The sequence below is a fragment of the Peromyscus eremicus genome, chromosome 3 (assembly GCF_949786415.1).
Source record: "Peromyscus eremicus chromosome 3, PerEre_H2_v1, whole genome shotgun sequence".
Taxonomy (NCBI): Eukaryota; Metazoa; Chordata; class Mammalia; order Rodentia; family Cricetidae; genus Peromyscus; species Peromyscus eremicus.
In genome coordinates, this window is record NC_081418.1 from 138579890 (window position 1) to 138597797 (window position 17908).

Sequence of the window (17908 nt, forward strand, 5' to 3'; positions counted from 1 at the left end):
GACAGGAACATGTCCTGAAAGATGCCCTTAAACAAACACTGCCATTCCTGTAGTAATTACTGCTGTCAGCTGCCTGGAGCTAAGCTGTGAGAGTCGGCACTCAGCGGGAGCAGGAGGGGCGGGGCTCACCTCCGCTGCTCCCCTAGTCCCTCAGGCCTGAAGCCGGGTGTCCTTTCAGGTGTTGGCACCATGGAAAAGGTTTGCTGCCTTTTCTCACAAACGAGTCTGTTTTTCGCAACCAGAGTAAGGACAGGAGGAGGGAAGCACAAGGGCCTGGGTGATTTACAAGCCTGGGTCCAGGTGGTGACCACGGGGCATTCATCAAAGGCTCTCAGGGGTGCCGCCATCCTTCCATGCCGAGAGTCACGTACGCTCCCCATCCTGCCAAGATCAAGGATCCCTCACCAGCTAACTGGCCAAGCCCAGCTAGGTGGGGTCCTGGCAGCCTGAGGGGGTGCACTGTGGTGGCTGGTCCGGGTGGTAGAGAGTCTGCTGAAGCAGGGTACAGACCGCAGGGAGGTCATCAGGATCTGAAGGCCAAGAAGAGACTGGTGAGAGGCTGTAGGGCCTCCGGGTGCAGGGGGCCTGCGGGTGCAGGGTACTGGCTCTGTTGACACTCACCCACACCCAGCTCCTGCAGCAGGCTGTGGTACTCAGGCTCAGCCTCCAGCAGCTTCAACAGATTAGTGGACTCCATCCGCTCCAGCTGCACATCCCAGTACACGTAGATCTTCTGATTGAAAGTGACATATACCAAGCAGGGGCTGTTGCGGCCATCTTTGCAGGCATATTGGCCTGGGAGATGGGGGCAAGAAGACAAAGGTCAAGACTTAGTCCTGGTGTCGGGAGGAGGCCAAGGACAAGAAGACATCAGAGGCAGCAGTATTAACCCTCCACAAATACCAATCAACAAAAGCCTTTTCCTATTTCTTCTCTGTGAAGAACTCAGTATAATACATAAAATGGTAAAACATATAATGCATTCTAGACATGGAAAAGACACAGCACCCCAAAAGATGTATTTGTAGGTCTTCTCATCTCAGTGATAGTCTGGAGTAAGAGAGACAGCCCTGCCAATGCAAGGGGCAGGTTAACAAGGCAGCTGGAGAGAAAGGCTTGTCTTGGCCTGTTTCTTTCTTCCAAAGCACACAGCAATCTTTCAGGTCTCTGGGGTGTTTTCCAGCTCCTTCCATTTATTTTGGGGTCCTGGAGACTGAGCCCACAGCTTTGTACATGCCAGCCAAGGCTCTACCACCAAGCTATACTGTCAGCCCATTGTCATTTTAGTAGCCAGATATATCCCTGTCACCCAAATAGCTACCACAGCTTTCCAAAGTCCCCACTTCAGGATTACAGAGATTACTCTGAAGCATTTTCTTCAGCCTGGCGTGTTCAGCTGGAAACACCCTCCCACAGTCATCCCATTTTTACAGATTTTGAGATGGAGCTCTCACTGTGCTTTACGTCTCATTCCAAACTGCCACGATGGGGCTGGCGAGACAGCTCAGTACACTGGCTCCTCTTTCGGAAGACCAGGTTCAATTCCTAACACCCAACTGTCTGTAAAGCCAGCCCTGGGGACATGATGCCCTCTTCTGGCTTCTGTGGGCACTGCACAGGCATGGTACATAGACATACACTCAGGCAAACACTCAGACACATAAAAACAAATAAAATTTCCCTTCCAAATTGAAAAACAACCAGTCAAGATGGCAGCGGGATACCCATCACCCACCAATGAAAGCGAAGGAAGCCATTCGTGTATGAAGATGTCTATCGGGCTACACTGAATGGGAACAGTCAGTCACTTGCCAGCACATTTACTAAGCTTGAGTAGCTGAGCTTAGAGGCCGCTGTCCCACCTGCACAGAAGGCTCGGATATTTTCATCCACTTGGAAGCGGACCACGGTGCGGTTGTGATCGATGATATATGTCTGCCCATCCCAGGCACATGCCACCACCTCCTCAAGCCCATTGCCCTGAAAAAGGTCAAAGACAGGGTGCCAGAAGGGTCAGCGGCTAATTCCTAGTCAGATGTAGTGGCACACACCTGTCATTTCAGGGTTTGGGAGGCAGAGGCCAGCCTGAGCTCCACAGCACATAGCAAGATCCTGTGTTGGAAAAGAACAGAAGATCTGATGCTGGGGTGGGGCAGTGAGATAGGAAGGACCTGGAGCTGGACTCTGGGTGGCGAACTGTAAACTGGGGTTTCTCTTCCATGCGCCAAGTGCTCAACAGGGCACTCAGTAATCTACTTTGCTAACGTTCAAAGCAACACTATGATGCAGACATTATTCTCAGTTTTATACTGGGAAATTTCTTCTTAGAGGGATAAAGCCACTTGCCCAGGGTCACAGACAGGGGGGTCTGTTCTACTAGTCAAAGCCATCCAGCACGTACCATGGTAGTGTGACCAAAGTAGTTCCATCTGTCAATTGAGGGCTACCGTGATAACAAATAGACTCATAGACAAGAAGAAAACCCCACAAGATACAGCTATATTCATGACTAATAGCCCACTTCTAGACCTATAGCCTGCTTTCTTTAGGGCTATTATATTGGCTGAAAGGCATAAGGATGATTTTCTTTTTTTTTTTTTTTTTTTGGTTTTTTCGAGACAGGGTTTCTCTGTGTAGCTTTGCGCCTTTCCTGGAACTCACTTGGTAGCCCAGGCTGGCCTCGAACTCACAGAGATCCGCCTGGCTCTGCCTCCCGAGTGCTGGGATTAAAGGCGTGCGCCACCACCGCCCGGCCCATAAGGATGATTTTCTAATAGCCTCATAGAGAAGTATTAAAGTCTGTGCTATAAGGGCATACTTGAGTGTAAACAGAGGGACACACTTATTTCAGGTCTAAGATAAAGGCTTACTGTTGACTAGGATGTGAGAACGGCTGCATTTAAATGTCTCCTTGTGGGGCTGGAATGATGGCTCAGCAATTAAGAACACTGGTTCCCTTCTGGAGCACCTGGGTTTGATTCCCAGCACCTACAAAGTGGCTAACAACCATCTCTAATTGCAGTTCTAGGGGATCGGATGCCCTTTTCTGGCCTCTGTGGTCACCAGGCACGCATGTGGCACACACACATATATACAGGCAAACATCTATACACATAAAAGTAAATAAGTGAATGAATCTCAAAAAGGGAAAAAGTCCACTCACCGTGACATCCAGCTTCTCCAGGGCAAAGAGCTGGTGATCCACCTGTACAGACCACAGCAGCTTATCTGCTTCTTGCATCAGCTTTAGCGTCCCTGCAGGAAGAGAGGTGGTGCGTGTGTGGGCTGTGTACGTGTGTGGGCTGTGTACGTGTGTGTGTGTGGGGGTGGTGGTGGTGGTGTAAGTATGTGTGTGTGTGCTGGCCCTTTGAGCAGTCCCCCTTAGGCAGACACCCACCTCACCCAGCCCAGGACTACTCACCATCTAGGGTGCACAGGGCAAAGAGGCCTGAGTTACCAGTTTCAGGGGTATGACCTGTGGGGCGATGGAGAAGGAATGAGGGCAGAGCCCTGGGTCTCCTTTCTCCCAGAACTGCCTTGTTCTTCAGCTCCTTCCTCCCTTACCTTGTTTGATGTTGCCAATCAGGTGAGTGGAGACGTTCTTGTTGTGGATCCGGCCAGACGTCTGGTGCACCACTATGTCTCGAGCAGCCGGGGTTTCCCTGTGGGTAAAGGAGACTGGGTCACTGGGAGGCCAAGGCAGCTGAGTTCTCTAGGCCCTTTATATCCACCACCACTGCAGGAGCTTCCATTTCGGAAGCCCGCCTCTGATCCTCTCTGACTCATGCAGCAGATGGAAGGAAGGTGATGGGGCTGCCAGGCGGGAGTCCTGAGTCCAGAATCCAATGACTGGAATCTCCACAAAGACCGGTTCACGGTGCTCAGATGCTGTAAGGTTAATAAAGCCCAGGACTCCCGGTCCTAGACAGTCTTCTCTAATGGGGTCAAGTGCTTGGGCTGCAGCTTAGAAGATGGAGCCCTGGCGCCTGCAGACCTGCCTCACCACCATGTCACCCTGTCCCTACTTGGATGCACCCACCACCCCACCCCCTTACCTACTGTCTCCTGTGGCCTCCTCAGAGGCAGGAGGGGAGCCAGTGTCCTTGTTCCAGGTACATAGTAGAACTGCATAAGCACACCCTGGCTGCGATACAACCAGCTCAGGCACACCCAGAGGCCCCGGGGTCACAGAGAGACTGTCTACCTGCACCAAGGAGCAGAGTCTTAATGGGGGCCAGATCAGGAAGGAAGGGAGACTCTGTCACCAGAACCAGGGGAGACAAGGGCAGGGCTTCTGAGAATTACCCTCCAGTTTGAGGGGGGCAGGAGGAGTTCTAAGGTTCATGAGTCTTGTCTGGCACCATCCCCTCCACAGACCACTGCCTTCTGCTGTGAGCCCACCGGCTCCAGACCTGGCCCCCACCACACCTTCACACACCGAATTCTGCACCATTCTTTGCACTCTCTACCTGTTACTAGAACTCCACTGGGACCTTCCCTGGAAATGACCTGGATCTCTCTCAGCAAGGACATTTTCCTTTCCTCCCAGATGGGCTCCACTTTCTACAGGCCTCTTCTGGGGGGCCTTTCCTGTTCACTGGGGCTCTTAGGTCCCCAAGCTCTGCTTCTCACCTGACCCTCCAGCATCCACTTCTTGAGGGACACCAGCTGCCCTGTCAGGTGTTCAGGCCCCTCGGCCATCTCTTCCCAGCGGAAGGCCCGTACCACACGGTCTGTGTATCCTACCACCAACTCGTACCACCCATCTCCATCTGTAGGCACAGAAACAATGGATGTGGAGCCAAGCCTGAACTGGTCAGCTTGGGCCATGGCTACCTTCCCACAGCCGACATTCCCGGCACTTTCAGTTGAGTGCAGTTCACGTCGGTCTTCGGGGCCATTTACCACATCCTGTGGTTATTGCCCATCCCTGCTTGGCCTTGTGCCCATGCAGTTTCTCACTCAAATGCCACACAGGGCCCGTCATCTCTGCTCTCTGCTTCCTATATCCATGGCATAGCACCTTGACCCATCCCACACCTACTACCTAGACAGCTTCTGGTCAGTCAGCAGCCCCATGGCTCTACAGCTTACTCTCCTGCCACTTCCAGCTCTTCACCAAACGCCACCTTCCAGCAAGAATGACCCTGATACTGGGTGGTGGTGACGCAGGCCTTTAATCCTAGCACTCAGGAGGCAGAGGCAGGCAGATCTCTGAGTTCAAGGCCAGCCTGGTCTACAGAGTAAGTTCAAGGACAGCTAGGACTGTTTTGCAGAGAAACCCTGTCTCGAAAAACCAAAAAAAATAAAAAATAAAAAAATAAAAATGAAAATAAAAAAAAAATCCCTGACAACTCCATTTAAAATTGCTACCTCTTGGGTCTGACTCAGCAGTTAAGAGTATTGCTGCAGGGGGCTGGAGAGATGGCTCAGAGGTTAAGAGCACTGGCTGCTCTTCCAGAGGTCCTGAGTTCAATTCCCAGCAACCACATGGTGGCTCACAACCACTTGTAATGAGATCTGGTGCCCTCTTCTGGCCTGCAGGGACACATGCAGGCAGAATACTGTATACATAATAAATTAATAAATCTTAAAAAAAAAAAAGAGTACTTGCTGCTCTTCCAGAGGACCCTAGTTACGTTCAGAATACCCATGCCAAGTGGTTCGCAACTTCCTGTAACTCCAACTACAGGAGATTTGACCTTCACTTATGTGCATACACCCCCACACAAACCTATATATAATTAAATACAAATAAATCTCTAAAACTGGGGCTGGAGAGATGGCTCAGAGGTTAAGAGCACTGGCTGTTCTTCCAGAGGTCCTGAGTTCAATTCCCAGCAACCACATGGTGGCTCACAACCATCTACAATGAGATATGGTGCCCTCTTCTGGCCTGCAGGCTGAACACTCACTGTATACATGATAAATAAATAAAATCTTTAAAAAAAAAAAAAAAAAAAAATCTCTAAAACTGCTGTCTCTACCTTGGTATCTTCGGCCCTCTGATTTATTTTATCCACAGCACTTACTACTTTCTAATATAGTATTGATTGACTGATTTTTGGCTGGGATTGAACTCAGGCCTGGTATACACTGGATAAGTGTTCTAATCCTGAGCCAAATTCCCAGCCTCAATATTTAACTTTTTTATAAAATTTATCTGTCTCTTCCTAGTAAGATCTAAGATGGTGTGATATTTTTGTTTGCTTTATTCACTAGAGCCTAGAATAGTTCCTAGCTCATAACAGGAGCTCAGTAACTGCATCAAACATACAACAAATGAAAATAAAGTAAAACAAAATAAAAAGAGAAAAAGTAAACACAAAACAAATGTACAAAATGGACCCAGCTCTCTCCCTCAGCCCAGTCCCTCAGCATCAACCCTAGGTCCCTCCTCCTTAGCTGCTCATGCTCACCGATGTCACTGATCAGCATGACCTTGGTGTTGGCCGGGATGTGCTGCTTGAAGACAGGACGCTGCTCCTCTCCAAGAGTTTCATGGTGCCCAGAAGCATCCAGAGCCTTGGTGGATGTCAGGTCAAATAAGTGAAGCCAGCCCTCTGCACTGACTGCCACCACCAGGTTCTGGAAGAGAGAGGTACAGGGGAGATGCACAGGTTGGGGAGGGAGGCTGATGAGCAGATCTCAAGGGCCAGAGCTGACTTTCCCAGGGAGTCACAATGGAGGCGAGGACTTGGAGTTCCACCCCAGCCCGAGATGCCCCGAGTCCTTACCTTTCCTTTATTACACACATCTCCGACGCCAACGCAAGTCAACTGCAAGAAAGAAAGGCAGACTGATGGGGGCACCAAGAGAGACCATTCCTTCCTAATCACCAAAAGCTTGGGTAATAGTCTTTATTAATAAACACATTGAGTTATATAGTTTGGTTTATTCATACAGCAGTATGAAGACCCAAGTAGATAAAAATTCAGACTTAGGTAAAAAGGAAAAAAAAAAATCTAGCTGTGTGGTGCACACCTATACCCTTCCAGCACTCAGGAGGCTGAGGCAGAACTGTCATGAATTCCAAGCTAGCCAGGGCTATATAGCAAAACCATGTCTTATAAGGCCTCCCACCCCCCAAAAAAACCCCACCAAATAGGAAAATAGATTGATTCTCATACTTCTAGATTATTCCAATTATCATCCCCATTTTTTATTATACAGTCATATACTATATAAGGACATCTTAGTCAACAGCACATCACATATATTATGGTGTATCTATAAGATCCCATCACATAGTTGGGTGTCAATTAAGAGGCTGAGGCAGGAGGACTGAAAGTCTGAAGCCAGCCTGAGCTACAAAGCAAGACACCACCTCATAGAACTAAGGTAATGCAGTGACTGTCTTAGCTTATATAAATGCTGTGGTGGTCACCTAATGATGCATTTCTCAGACTGCGTCCTTGCTGTTAACCCATGCATGACTGCACTGCATACTATCACACAATCTTAGGCAGCCCCCATAAAACAGAAAGTTCATTTTACAACATAAAGGACAATATAGTTGTCCTTTTTTTCTCTGTCAAATTGACACAAGCTAGAGTTATATGGGAAGAGAAACCTTAATTGAGAACATGCCTCCATTAGATTGCTTGTAGGCAATTTCTTGATTAATGGCTGATGTGGCAGGGCCCAGCCCTGTGCAGGTGGTTCTGGGTTGTATAAGAAAGCAGGCAGGTAAGTAGCTCCATGTTCTCCTTGAGTTCGTGATTCCAGGTTCCTGTCTTGAGATCCTGCCCTGACTTCTGACTTCAAGATAGACTATAAACTGTAAGCTGAAATAAGCTCCTTCCTCCCCAAGTTATTTTTGTTCTGCAGGCCACAAGAATATGAAATAGAGATTCAGTTGTATATGACCTTTATCACAGCAACAGAAAGCAAACTAAGATAAAGTCTTGTGGGAGACTTGAAAGGGGGACAGATGAGAGCAATTCCTGGGGTTAACCCCCCACCTCCCACCGTCAAACAAACTCTGAAGCGGTGACTGGGCTGAGTTGCTAGGGAATTCCTTGTGGGACTCCTTGGCAGTCCAACACAAAGGCACCCTAGCTCCTTCCCAAGCCCTGCAGAGATGAATACTGACCATTCCCTGGCAGGAGCAGGTGAGCCATGGCCGGCTGTCATCATTCTTATACACAGACAGTTTCCCACTGGTGTCTCCCACTACCAGTTCATTTAACTGCAAATGGAGAGAGAGCAATGTTAGGAAGGGATTCTCCTGAACCTCAGCAACCCCTTATCAGCTTAGTTTGTTTTGGAAAAACCATGAAAAAAACTTTGATGGGCTGCAGGTGTAGCTGGGCTGCAGGTGTAGCTGGGCTGCAGGTGTAGCTGGGCTGCAGGTGTAGCTGGGCTGCAGGTGTAGCTGGGCTGCAGGTGTAGCTGGGCTGCAGGTGTAGCTGGGCTGCAGGTGTAGCTGGGTTGATAATGTGCTTTGCCTAAAATGTCTGAGGCTCTGGGTCCTATCCCCAAGCACCACAAAAAATGAGGCATGGTTGCTGGGTGGGTGGCATGCCCTTTGATCCCTCCCTGTACTGCAGAGGCAGAGGCAGGAGGATCACTGTGAGTTCAAGGCCAGTCTGGTCTATAGACTGTTTCAGGACCTTCAGGGCCACATAGTGTCTCAAAAAACAAAACAAAATTTACAAGAGAAAACAGGCATCGTGGCACACACCAGTCATCTCAGCACGGGAGCTGAAGGCACGGTGTCAGAAGGTTGAGGTCATTCTCAAGTTACATAGCAAATTTAAGGCCAGCCTGGACACTGCCTTTAAAAAAGAAGGCACTGAGGGGTGTGGTAGATCAGCCTGTGATCCCAGCACTCAGGAGACTGAAGCCAAGAAACCCATAGCAAGTTCAAGGCAACCTGGGTTACACAGCAAGAACATGTTTCAGGGAAAAAAAATCTTCTGACACTGGTTGCCTTGGTGCTGGGGGTGGCTCAGGAGCAGAGCAGTTGCCTGGCACAGGTTAAGGAAAAGGAACCCAACAACAAACACATCTTTTGGGACCAAGGCAGCCATAGTTTCCCAGAACTCACTTCCGTGTGTGCGCAAAGGAAAGGCTCTATACAAGAGCAGTGATTCAGGTAGGTCAGCTATCTATCGGCACAGCTCTCTGTCCAAATGCCTGGCCTTGGCTTCTCTCACTTGTCCATTACAAATGGGATATGTTTTGAAAACAGTCCAATAGTGAACTTTGGAAGACTATTACTTCAGACCTCCTACTTTGTCAGAGGTCAAAAATACAACATGAAATTAGATTCTTAAGAGATCAACAACAGGCTGGGTGGTGGTGGCTCAGGCCTTTGATCCCAGCACTTGGGAGGCAGAGGCAGGCAGATCGGATCTCTGTGAGTTCGAGGCCAGCCTGGTCTACAGAGCGAGATCCAGGAAAGGCACCAAAACTACACAGAGAAACCCTGTCTCAAAAATTTGAGACCAGCAATTTGAGGACCGCCCCCCCCCAAAAAAAATTTGAGACAAACTGGGATTGACATAATTATTTGACTTTTAAAGATGTATTTTTAATAGTTATGGGAGTTTTGTGCAAAGTTATACAAAAAGAAAAACAAAAAAGGGAGTATCCGGTTATAGAAGCATATACTCTGTTTTTTTACAAACCCGCACAGCTGAGGTCTCAATTACAGCCAGGCACCTGAGAGAAGTTTTGCAGACACCATGGAGAGTGGATTCATAGTGTAAGGGGTCAGAGCCAGCTCCTGGATTTTAACAATGATCTTTGTGATGCCATTTTCACTCCTGTCTCTCACTCTCTTTGGTTTTTTGAGACAGGGTTTCTTTGTGTAGCCCTGGTTGTTATGGAACTCACTCTGTAGACCAGGCTGGCCTTGAACTCACAGAGATGGGCCGCTTCTGCCTCCTGAGTGCCGGGATTAAAGGTGTACCCCACCACACCTGGTTTCTCTCTCTCTCTAAAAGATTTATTTTTGTTTTATGTATGTGGGTGTTTTGCCTGCAATGTACGTCTGTGCACCATATGCACGCCCGGTGTTCCCAGAGGTCAGAAGAGGCTGTCAGAGGCCCTGGGACTGGAGTCACAGACAGCTGTGAGCCCTTGAGTGCTGGGACTAAAACTGGGGCCCTCTGGAGGAGCCACCAGTACTCTTAGCCAAGCCACCTCTGCAACCTTGATTACACTTTTCCTAAAAATTTTAAGGCAGGCCGGGCGGTGGTGGTGCACGCCTTTAATCCCAGCACTCGGGAGGCAGAGCCAGGCAGATATCTGTGAGTTCGAGGCCAGCCTGGGCTACAGAGTGAGTTCCAGGAAAGGCGCAAAGATACACAGAGAAACCCTGTCTCGAAAAACCAAAAAAAAAAAAATTTAAGGCAGAAACTTACGAGCCATATCCATGTAGGGTTGTAAGTCTGCCTGCTTTTCTGGATTATTCAGAAAAGTGCGACATTTCCTTGCCTTTCTGTCTTCTCTGTGCATGCTTTCCCTAACACTTGGAGCTTTTAAAAGGCATTTCAGGCTTCCTCGATTTTTCTCTAAAGCTCCCCTCTCACCATGCAGTTGCTTGTGTGTCACGTGTCTGACCTCGTTTCCAGACAAAATGGCATGCATGGCCTTTCCCTTCTCCACCTCAGGCAGCTGCTGATGTTTGACAGTGTGCCTGCCAGGTTTTTCTTTTAAGTTCTAATAAAATTGTCTTTGTGCTTCCAAAACAAATATTTTTAAAATTACAGACATTTATTTACTGTGTGTGTGTGTCCACGCACACACATATATGTGCCATGTGGTGTGTGTACAGGACAACTTGTAAGTATCAGCTCTCTCCTTCTACCATGTGGGTCCTAGAGATCAAACTCAGGTCACCAGACTTGGTGGTAAGCGCCTTTATCTGCTGTCCTTGCTTACATTTTTCATGTATCAAAGGCTGAGAGGAGCCTACAATGGTGTGCATGCCTATAATCCTAGCGCCCAGAGGTGGAGGAAGGAGGAGAGGACTGCAAATTCCAGACCAGCCTGGGGTAGGTACACTGTGAGACTTTATCAAAGAAAGAAAAAGTAGAAATGAAAGAAAATGCTCAGTCAGCCCTCCTCCCAGTTTCCAGGCGGCCTCCTTGTTGAGCAGGACCTCTGTTTTGCAGAGCCACAGACACAGAAAAGGAATCATAAAACAGCACGGTAAGTACACTGAGCAAGCAGATGTGACTCAGGCAGCTGGAGGCAACATGTGGGAGAGACGTTTCCAGGGTGGCTGTCTGCTCTCTAGCCCTTGAATGCTTCTCATCAGATCTGCTGCTCTGACAGCTTTGCTCTGGCCTTCCCAGGTCACACGGTGACACTAAAGGACCCCAGAGGGAAGGTCCACCGTGTTCACGTGCTGAGTGAGAAGGTGTAATCTCTCTGAGATCTGCTGCAGCCTCCCAAAGGCTTGCTGGGCCACGTCCAACCAGGCTTCTGTGGGCGGTCCAAAAGCATGCTTTAGTTCTGGCTTCCCCTCCACCTCAGCAGGAAATAAATCAGCTTTAGAGACCTTTAAGCTAAGGGTTTATCAGTTTGAAATCAATCTTTGTCTCCACTCCCAAAGCTCCAAATGTTTGGGGACCACAAACCATGTGTTTTTTGTTTTTTTGTTTTTTTCCCCTGAGACAGGGTTTCTCTGTGTATCCCTGACTGTCCTGGAACTCAGGACTGACCAGGCTGGCTTCAAACTCAGAGATCCATCTGCCCATGCCTCCTGAGTGCTGGGATTAAAAGTGTGCACCACCACTGCCCGGCACACAAACCATGTTTTGTTGGTAGTTTTGAGACAACATTTCACTATGTAGTCCTGGATGGCCTGGAATCTGCTATGCAGATCAGGGTGGCCACAGACTTGCATTAATGTCCTGCCTCTCTCCCTTCTGAGTGCTGAAATTACAGATGTGGACCACCATGCTTAGCAGCGATGTTTTCTCTTTCTTTGTTCGTTTTTGGAATGGGGAAGGAATGCAGGGCCTCACACATTCTAGACAAGTGCCCTACCACTGGTCTACACTCCCACTATAACAATGTTTACCTACAGTCATGTACTAGAGCTGATCATTTGCTAACCAGATAACTTTTTCAACTTCTTCCATCTCCCCCCCAAGAACACACAGAGCTCTTCAGCTGGCTGTGGAACAATCACATTTGCTTTGTCTTTTTTTAAATAGCACTGGAACCAGCACCTCCATCATACAAGATTTTGTTTTTCACACTTGCCTTTTCTAACAATTTTATATCAAAAACCTGAGTTTGGTACCTGGGCAGCATCCATATGGTAGATGTGAGAACTAACTCGTGCAAGTTGTCCTCTGACTTCTGTATGTGCAGCGCGGCATGTGTGTGCGCTCACTGTCACTCACACGTGCAAATAAGCAAGTAAATACAATTTTAAAATTGAGTGTGGGAGATGAAGAGATTGGCCTAGTGGTTTAGAGCACTCGCTACTCCTGCAGAAAACCACTTTTGGTTCCCAGCATCCACATGTCAGCTCACAACCATTTCTTCGGTTTCAGGTGCTCACATACATACATACATACATACATACATACACACACACACACACAAATTCCATCTTTATGGAATTTATAGTAATGGCACTCACAATGTAGGTAAGAAAAATAAGGACACATAAATTAGAGTTGAACCTCTGTATCTGTGGGGCATGGTTACAGGAACTCTGTAACCATAGAGTACTGTTTGGACATAACCCCTTGGACATTTTACTTTTTTTTTTTTTTTTTTTTTGGAGACAGGGTTTCTCTGGCTGTCCTGGAACTTGCTGTGTCAAGCAGGCTGGCCTTGAACTCAGTCTGCCTCTGCCTCCCAAATTTTGGGACTAAAGGAGTGTGCCATCATGCCCAACTTAATTCTTACTCTTTTATTGATTTCTGTGGTATCAAGAATTTAATTCAGGGCTTTGTTCATGGTTAGGCAAGTGTTTGGTAGCTACATCCTCAGGCTGCTACCATATACTTTAAATCATCTCGAGGGCTATATGAATACAGACCCATGTTGCATATAGTTTGGTCAACGGTGGGCTCCATATGTCAGGATAAATAACATTCAGGTTCGTATAAGCACACACTATGATGTTAGGACTACAAAGTAACCCAACAATGCACTCCTCAAAAACATTCCCTTCATTAGGGCTGTAGTTGCTATGCCGTACTGTTTAGGTAATGGTGTCAATAAATGAAATCTGAACATGTTCAGTACAGACCCATTTCTTTCCTCTTGAAATATTTCCTGGGGCTGGAGAGATGGCTCAGAGGTTAAGAGCACTGCTTGTTCTTCCAAAGGTCCTGAGTTCAATTCCCAGCAACCACATGGTGGCTCACAACCATCTGTAATGAGATCTGGTGCCCTCTTCTGGCTTGCAGGGATATGTGCAAACAGAACACCGTATACATAATAAATAAATAAATCTTTTAAAAAAAAAAAAAAAAAGAAATATTTCCTATGTGGTCTGGTGAATCCTGGACACATAACACTGGGACTGGGACGGCTGCTAATACTGATAACACTAACAGTTCCAGTTCTTTAACTGTATGCCAGGATGTGAAACGATGCGTTTCACCTGCTGAATCTAAAAAGGAACAACTGCCTAGGAAAGAAAAGAGTTGGTGGAAATTGCTTTTGTAATTCAACAACGGAGTAGCACTACAAAGTCGCCAGACACCTGAGTCTATTCTGGGTAGGCACAGTATAAGCCCGACGTGATCAAGACTGTGGGGTATCTGCGGCCGACTGGCGGCAACAGAGAAGTCTACCGGTTGATTCCAGTGCGGGAGCCAAGGGCAATAGCAGCAAGTGCGCAAGCCTGGTAGCACAGAGGACCGGGGGGGGGGGGGGGGGGGGGGCGGCGGCAAAGTCATAGGTAGCACGATATTATTACGTGAAATTTACAGGTTAAAAAAAAAATTGGGGTGCCGGGCAGTGGTGGTGCACGCGTTTAATCTCGGCCCTTGAGGGGCAGAGGAAGGTGGATCTCTGTGAGTTCAAGGCCACCTGCTCTACAAATTACAAAGCCTTTCCAGTATAACCAGGGCTGTTGCAGAGAAACCCTGTCTCCAAAAACAAAACAACAAATTGGGCTTTGAAGGCTAAAGAATTTGAAAGGGTATTTGGACTTGGGGAAGCAATAATACAGGAAACCTGACCACTGCTTTACAAGATAAGTCACTGAACTGGGCAAGAGGACCAACTATCCACTACAATTATTAATAATAATAAAAATAAAAAATGGCTGGAGAGATGACTCAGCGGTTAAGACACTAGCTGCTCTTCCAGAGGAATAGGGTTCAATTCCCAGCACCCACGTGGCAGCTCATAGTTGTCTGTAACTCCACTTCCAGGGCATTCAATGTTCCTCTTCTGGTCTCCACCGGCAATGCACACACGTGGCACATAGACGTACATGCAGGCAAAACATTCTACACGTAAATTTTAAAACTGAAAAATAAAAAAGAACTATTCCAGAGGTTCTAGCCCAGTTAAGCCGCGAGCAGTGTTGTTCAAGGACTGGAACTGTCAATCAAGATTTTCTCTTTCAAACGCCATGTTGGCTCCAGTGCGCACGCGCACCACATGCCACTTCCCACCTCTCGCCCCGCCCAAATGCAGTCATTTGCAGTGCGCATGCACTCACTGTGTCGTTATCGACGTCTCCGAGGCAGATGGCGTGCGGGAAAAGGCTCCCGCTGAAGTCCAGGGCCACGCGCTGCACGTAGCTAACCGACCTCATGGCGCTCTTGAGAGGTGCCGGGCCACCGCGCCAAACGACCCCCGAGTCCTCGCGACAGCCGCGCGCCCGTTAAGGCCACCAAACCGGAAGTCTACGTCACCGCCTGAGCCTCCAGTTCCGGCTTTCTTCGTCTAACCTTAGGGGAGGAGGCGGGCCTTCCGTGCCACGAGCCGACCTGAGCCCTGGGGCTTGACTCATAGAGGAGTCAAAGCATCAGCAGGTCATATTAATAGCTGTCATAATTAACAGTTTTATATTTCCCAACAGTTCTTTTATGAAATTACCCAATAGGAGTTGTCAACACAGGGTAGTGGATTGCAACCCACATTAAAAAAAGTTAAGAGGCCAGAAAAGAAAAAGCTCAGCAATTAAGAGCACTTGCTGCCCTTGCAGAGGACCCAAGATCGATTCTCAGCCCCATATGGCGCTCGCACCCATCAGTAATTCCAGTTTCAGGGGATCGGAAGCCAGACTCCCTCTTCTGGCTTCTCAGACACCCACGTGATGCACAGATCACATGCAACAAGACAGCCATCACAAAAAAATTAAAAATATGAATAAAAAAAGATCCTAGTAGTACCTAGTATTATTTTGTGAAAGTTTTGTCTCAGTTGCTTATATTTAAATATATATCCTGGATTATAATGAAAAACAATTTTTATGCTGTTTACTTTGTAGGCAGCAGTGAAAAACACCCACTGCAAAGCATACTTCACGTATTTAATAAGATCAACACAACTATGTAAACTTTGTTTCTTCAGATGAGGAAAACATGTTCAGCAAGATTGAGTAACTTAGCTAAAGTGGTAGTTGTGAGACTCAAACCAAGATGTTTGACCCAAAAAGCTAGCTTTTCTGTCACTGTTGGAGTTCCTAGGGACGTGAAGGCTACTGGGATTCTGGATTGGCTGTACGGTGTAGCCCCCACCACCAGCACAGAGCTGCCTCTTCCAAGTGGTCTTATTCTAGTTTAGGTGGGATCTTCACTCTCATGACTGGCTGCTTTTGGATACTTCCCCTGTTCAGTCAGGTCCTGCTATTCTTTTGAGGGGTCTCATTAAGACAACAGGCATGCTAAGCTAGATGTGGTAGTTCTTGCCTGTAATTCCAGCCCGTGGGAGGAGTAGGCAGGAGGATCAAGATTTCAAAGTCAGCCTTGAACTGGCTCTATGCCAGCTTTGGTTACAAGTGACCCTGTCTCAAAAACAAAACAAAAACAACAAAATAGCAACCTTCCTGGCACCCGGGAAGTAGGGGCAGGAGATCAGAAGTTCAGAGTTATCTTCATATACAGTCTGAGGCCAGCCTGAAACACACGAAGCTGTCTCAATTTTTTAAGTTTTAAATGTGCACGTTCAGGCTGATTTACACATGGTTTCTCAGGGGAAACAAAGACACACTTAGGGTATGTTGGACCAGAGAGATGGTCCTACTTTCTATGTTGAAGGAGGAGGGAAAGGCTGAGGGTGAGACCTTTCTACCCTAGAAGAGGGAAAATGATGGGTTTGGTTTCAGTGGATCTGACAGCTGAAAATACCAAGGGAAAAAGCAAACAGGAAGCACTCTGGATCAGTACTGGGGACTGCAGATTCATTCCTCGGTAAGTCGTTACCAGCTCCTATGGGTGGTGAGCTGTGGGGGTGGCTAGATCCATTGGAAGGTCTGGTTCATACAGGTGTGCCTGGTGCTACAAACTCATTGTTACTCACGGAGGGGCTGCAGGGTCACCCACCTGCTGTCTACTCTTGCCATCCTGTTCAACCTCTAAACTTCCTATTAGTTTTTTGTTTTGTTTTTTTTCCCGAGACAGGGTTTCTCTGTGTAGCTTTGCGCCTTTCCTGGAACTCACTTGGTAGTCCAGGCTAGCCTCGAACTCACAGAGATCCGCCTGGCTCTGCCTCCCGAGTGCTGGGATTAAAGGCGTGCACCACCACTGCCCGGCCCTATTAGGTTTTAAGGAGAAAACAAAACCAACTTTGAAGTGTTTATGCCAGAATATAATAAGTAGTTTATGCTTTGTTGTACTTTTACTATTTCCTTTCTGAATAAAATTATAAGATAAACATATTAATAAATTCTCAGGACAGAATAGAAGAGCACCAGCCCACTTCTCCCACTGTATACCCTGGTCTGACCCAGTTCCTTGAAATCACCTCCTGACCCAGTACTCCACAATAATCTCCCTCATCATTTGGACTTCTAGAATTTTCAGTGGCAGTGTCCAGCTGTTTGTACAGTTATCATCATGAAGGTCACATCATGTCACTCACAACTTGCATGCTGTATCTCCTGCCACTCAAGAGAGCCAAATCAAGTTAGAAAGGAAAGTCCCTAAAAGACAGGGTGTGACTAAGTATTGTTATGTGTCTGTGCACTTGTATGTGTGGGTGTGCTTGACGATGTGGACACACACGAAGGCCAGGGGTTGATTTTGAAATGTCTTTCCCAATTGCTTCTTGAGACATGGTTTCTCACTTAATCTGGAGCTACGACTTCAGGTTGTCTGGCTGGCCAGTGAATTGTGCCACCTAGATCCATGGTTACAGGTATGTATGATGATGTCCAGTTTTTACATGGGTGCTGGGGGGCTTAAAGCAGGTCTTCATGCTTGTGCAAGCATTTGCTCACTGAACCATCGCTAGCCCAGATCTCTGCACACCCACATCCTTTGAATACACTGCTCATCACAGCGGGAACATGACTGGGCCCTGCATAGCTAAGCAGCCGGATCCCTTTCCCAGCAATCATTTCCTTGTAAGAATATTTATTTTTCTAGTTCTTAGTGTTGTTGTCATACTCTTGTCCTTGAAATTGAAATGGGACACACAACTTGAGGTGCTCTCTGGGCGGTGCCACAGGTCCACCAAGCATCAGGCCTTGTGGGACACCATGACAGGGACTCTTATCTTCGGCCTGAATGGGACAGGAAGCCTCTCAAAGTGGAGGGACAAAACAGTATATAGTGCAGGTGGGGTAAAAGTGCCTTTTTAAAGAGGTTAGTGGTGAACGATGTGCGTGCAGATGGAGAGGGAAGATATGTAGGGGAAGTGACATTTCATAGGCTGGAGACTGGAAAGACTTAGGCAGTATAATTTACAGAACTTATTCTCAGAGAACTACCAGTTAATAGCCCAGAATACCAGTTGCTGCTGGACT

At 47.6% G+C, this 17908-nt stretch overlaps 1 protein-coding gene across 1 annotated transcript; it reads right to left on the reverse strand.

The window, feature by feature from the left end:
- Window positions 1-374: 374 nt before the first annotated feature.
- Itfg2 (integrin alpha FG-GAP repeat containing 2) lies at window positions 375-14805 on the reverse strand. The gene is made up of 12 exons (XM_059256921.1): window positions 14657-14805; window positions 8096-8191; window positions 6738-6779; window positions 6420-6588; window positions 4633-4772; window positions 4056-4204; window positions 3565-3662; window positions 3422-3475; window positions 3164-3255; window positions 1863-1980; window positions 622-795; window positions 375-530 (listed from the first exon to the last, which is right to left on the reverse strand). The coding sequence occupies exons 1-12, from the start codon at window positions 14750-14752 to the stop codon at window positions 427-429; spliced, it is 1332 nt and encodes a 443-aa protein (XP_059112904.1). The 5' UTR covers window positions 14753-14805; the 3' UTR covers window positions 375-426.
- Window positions 14806-17908: the final 3103 nt, after the last annotated feature.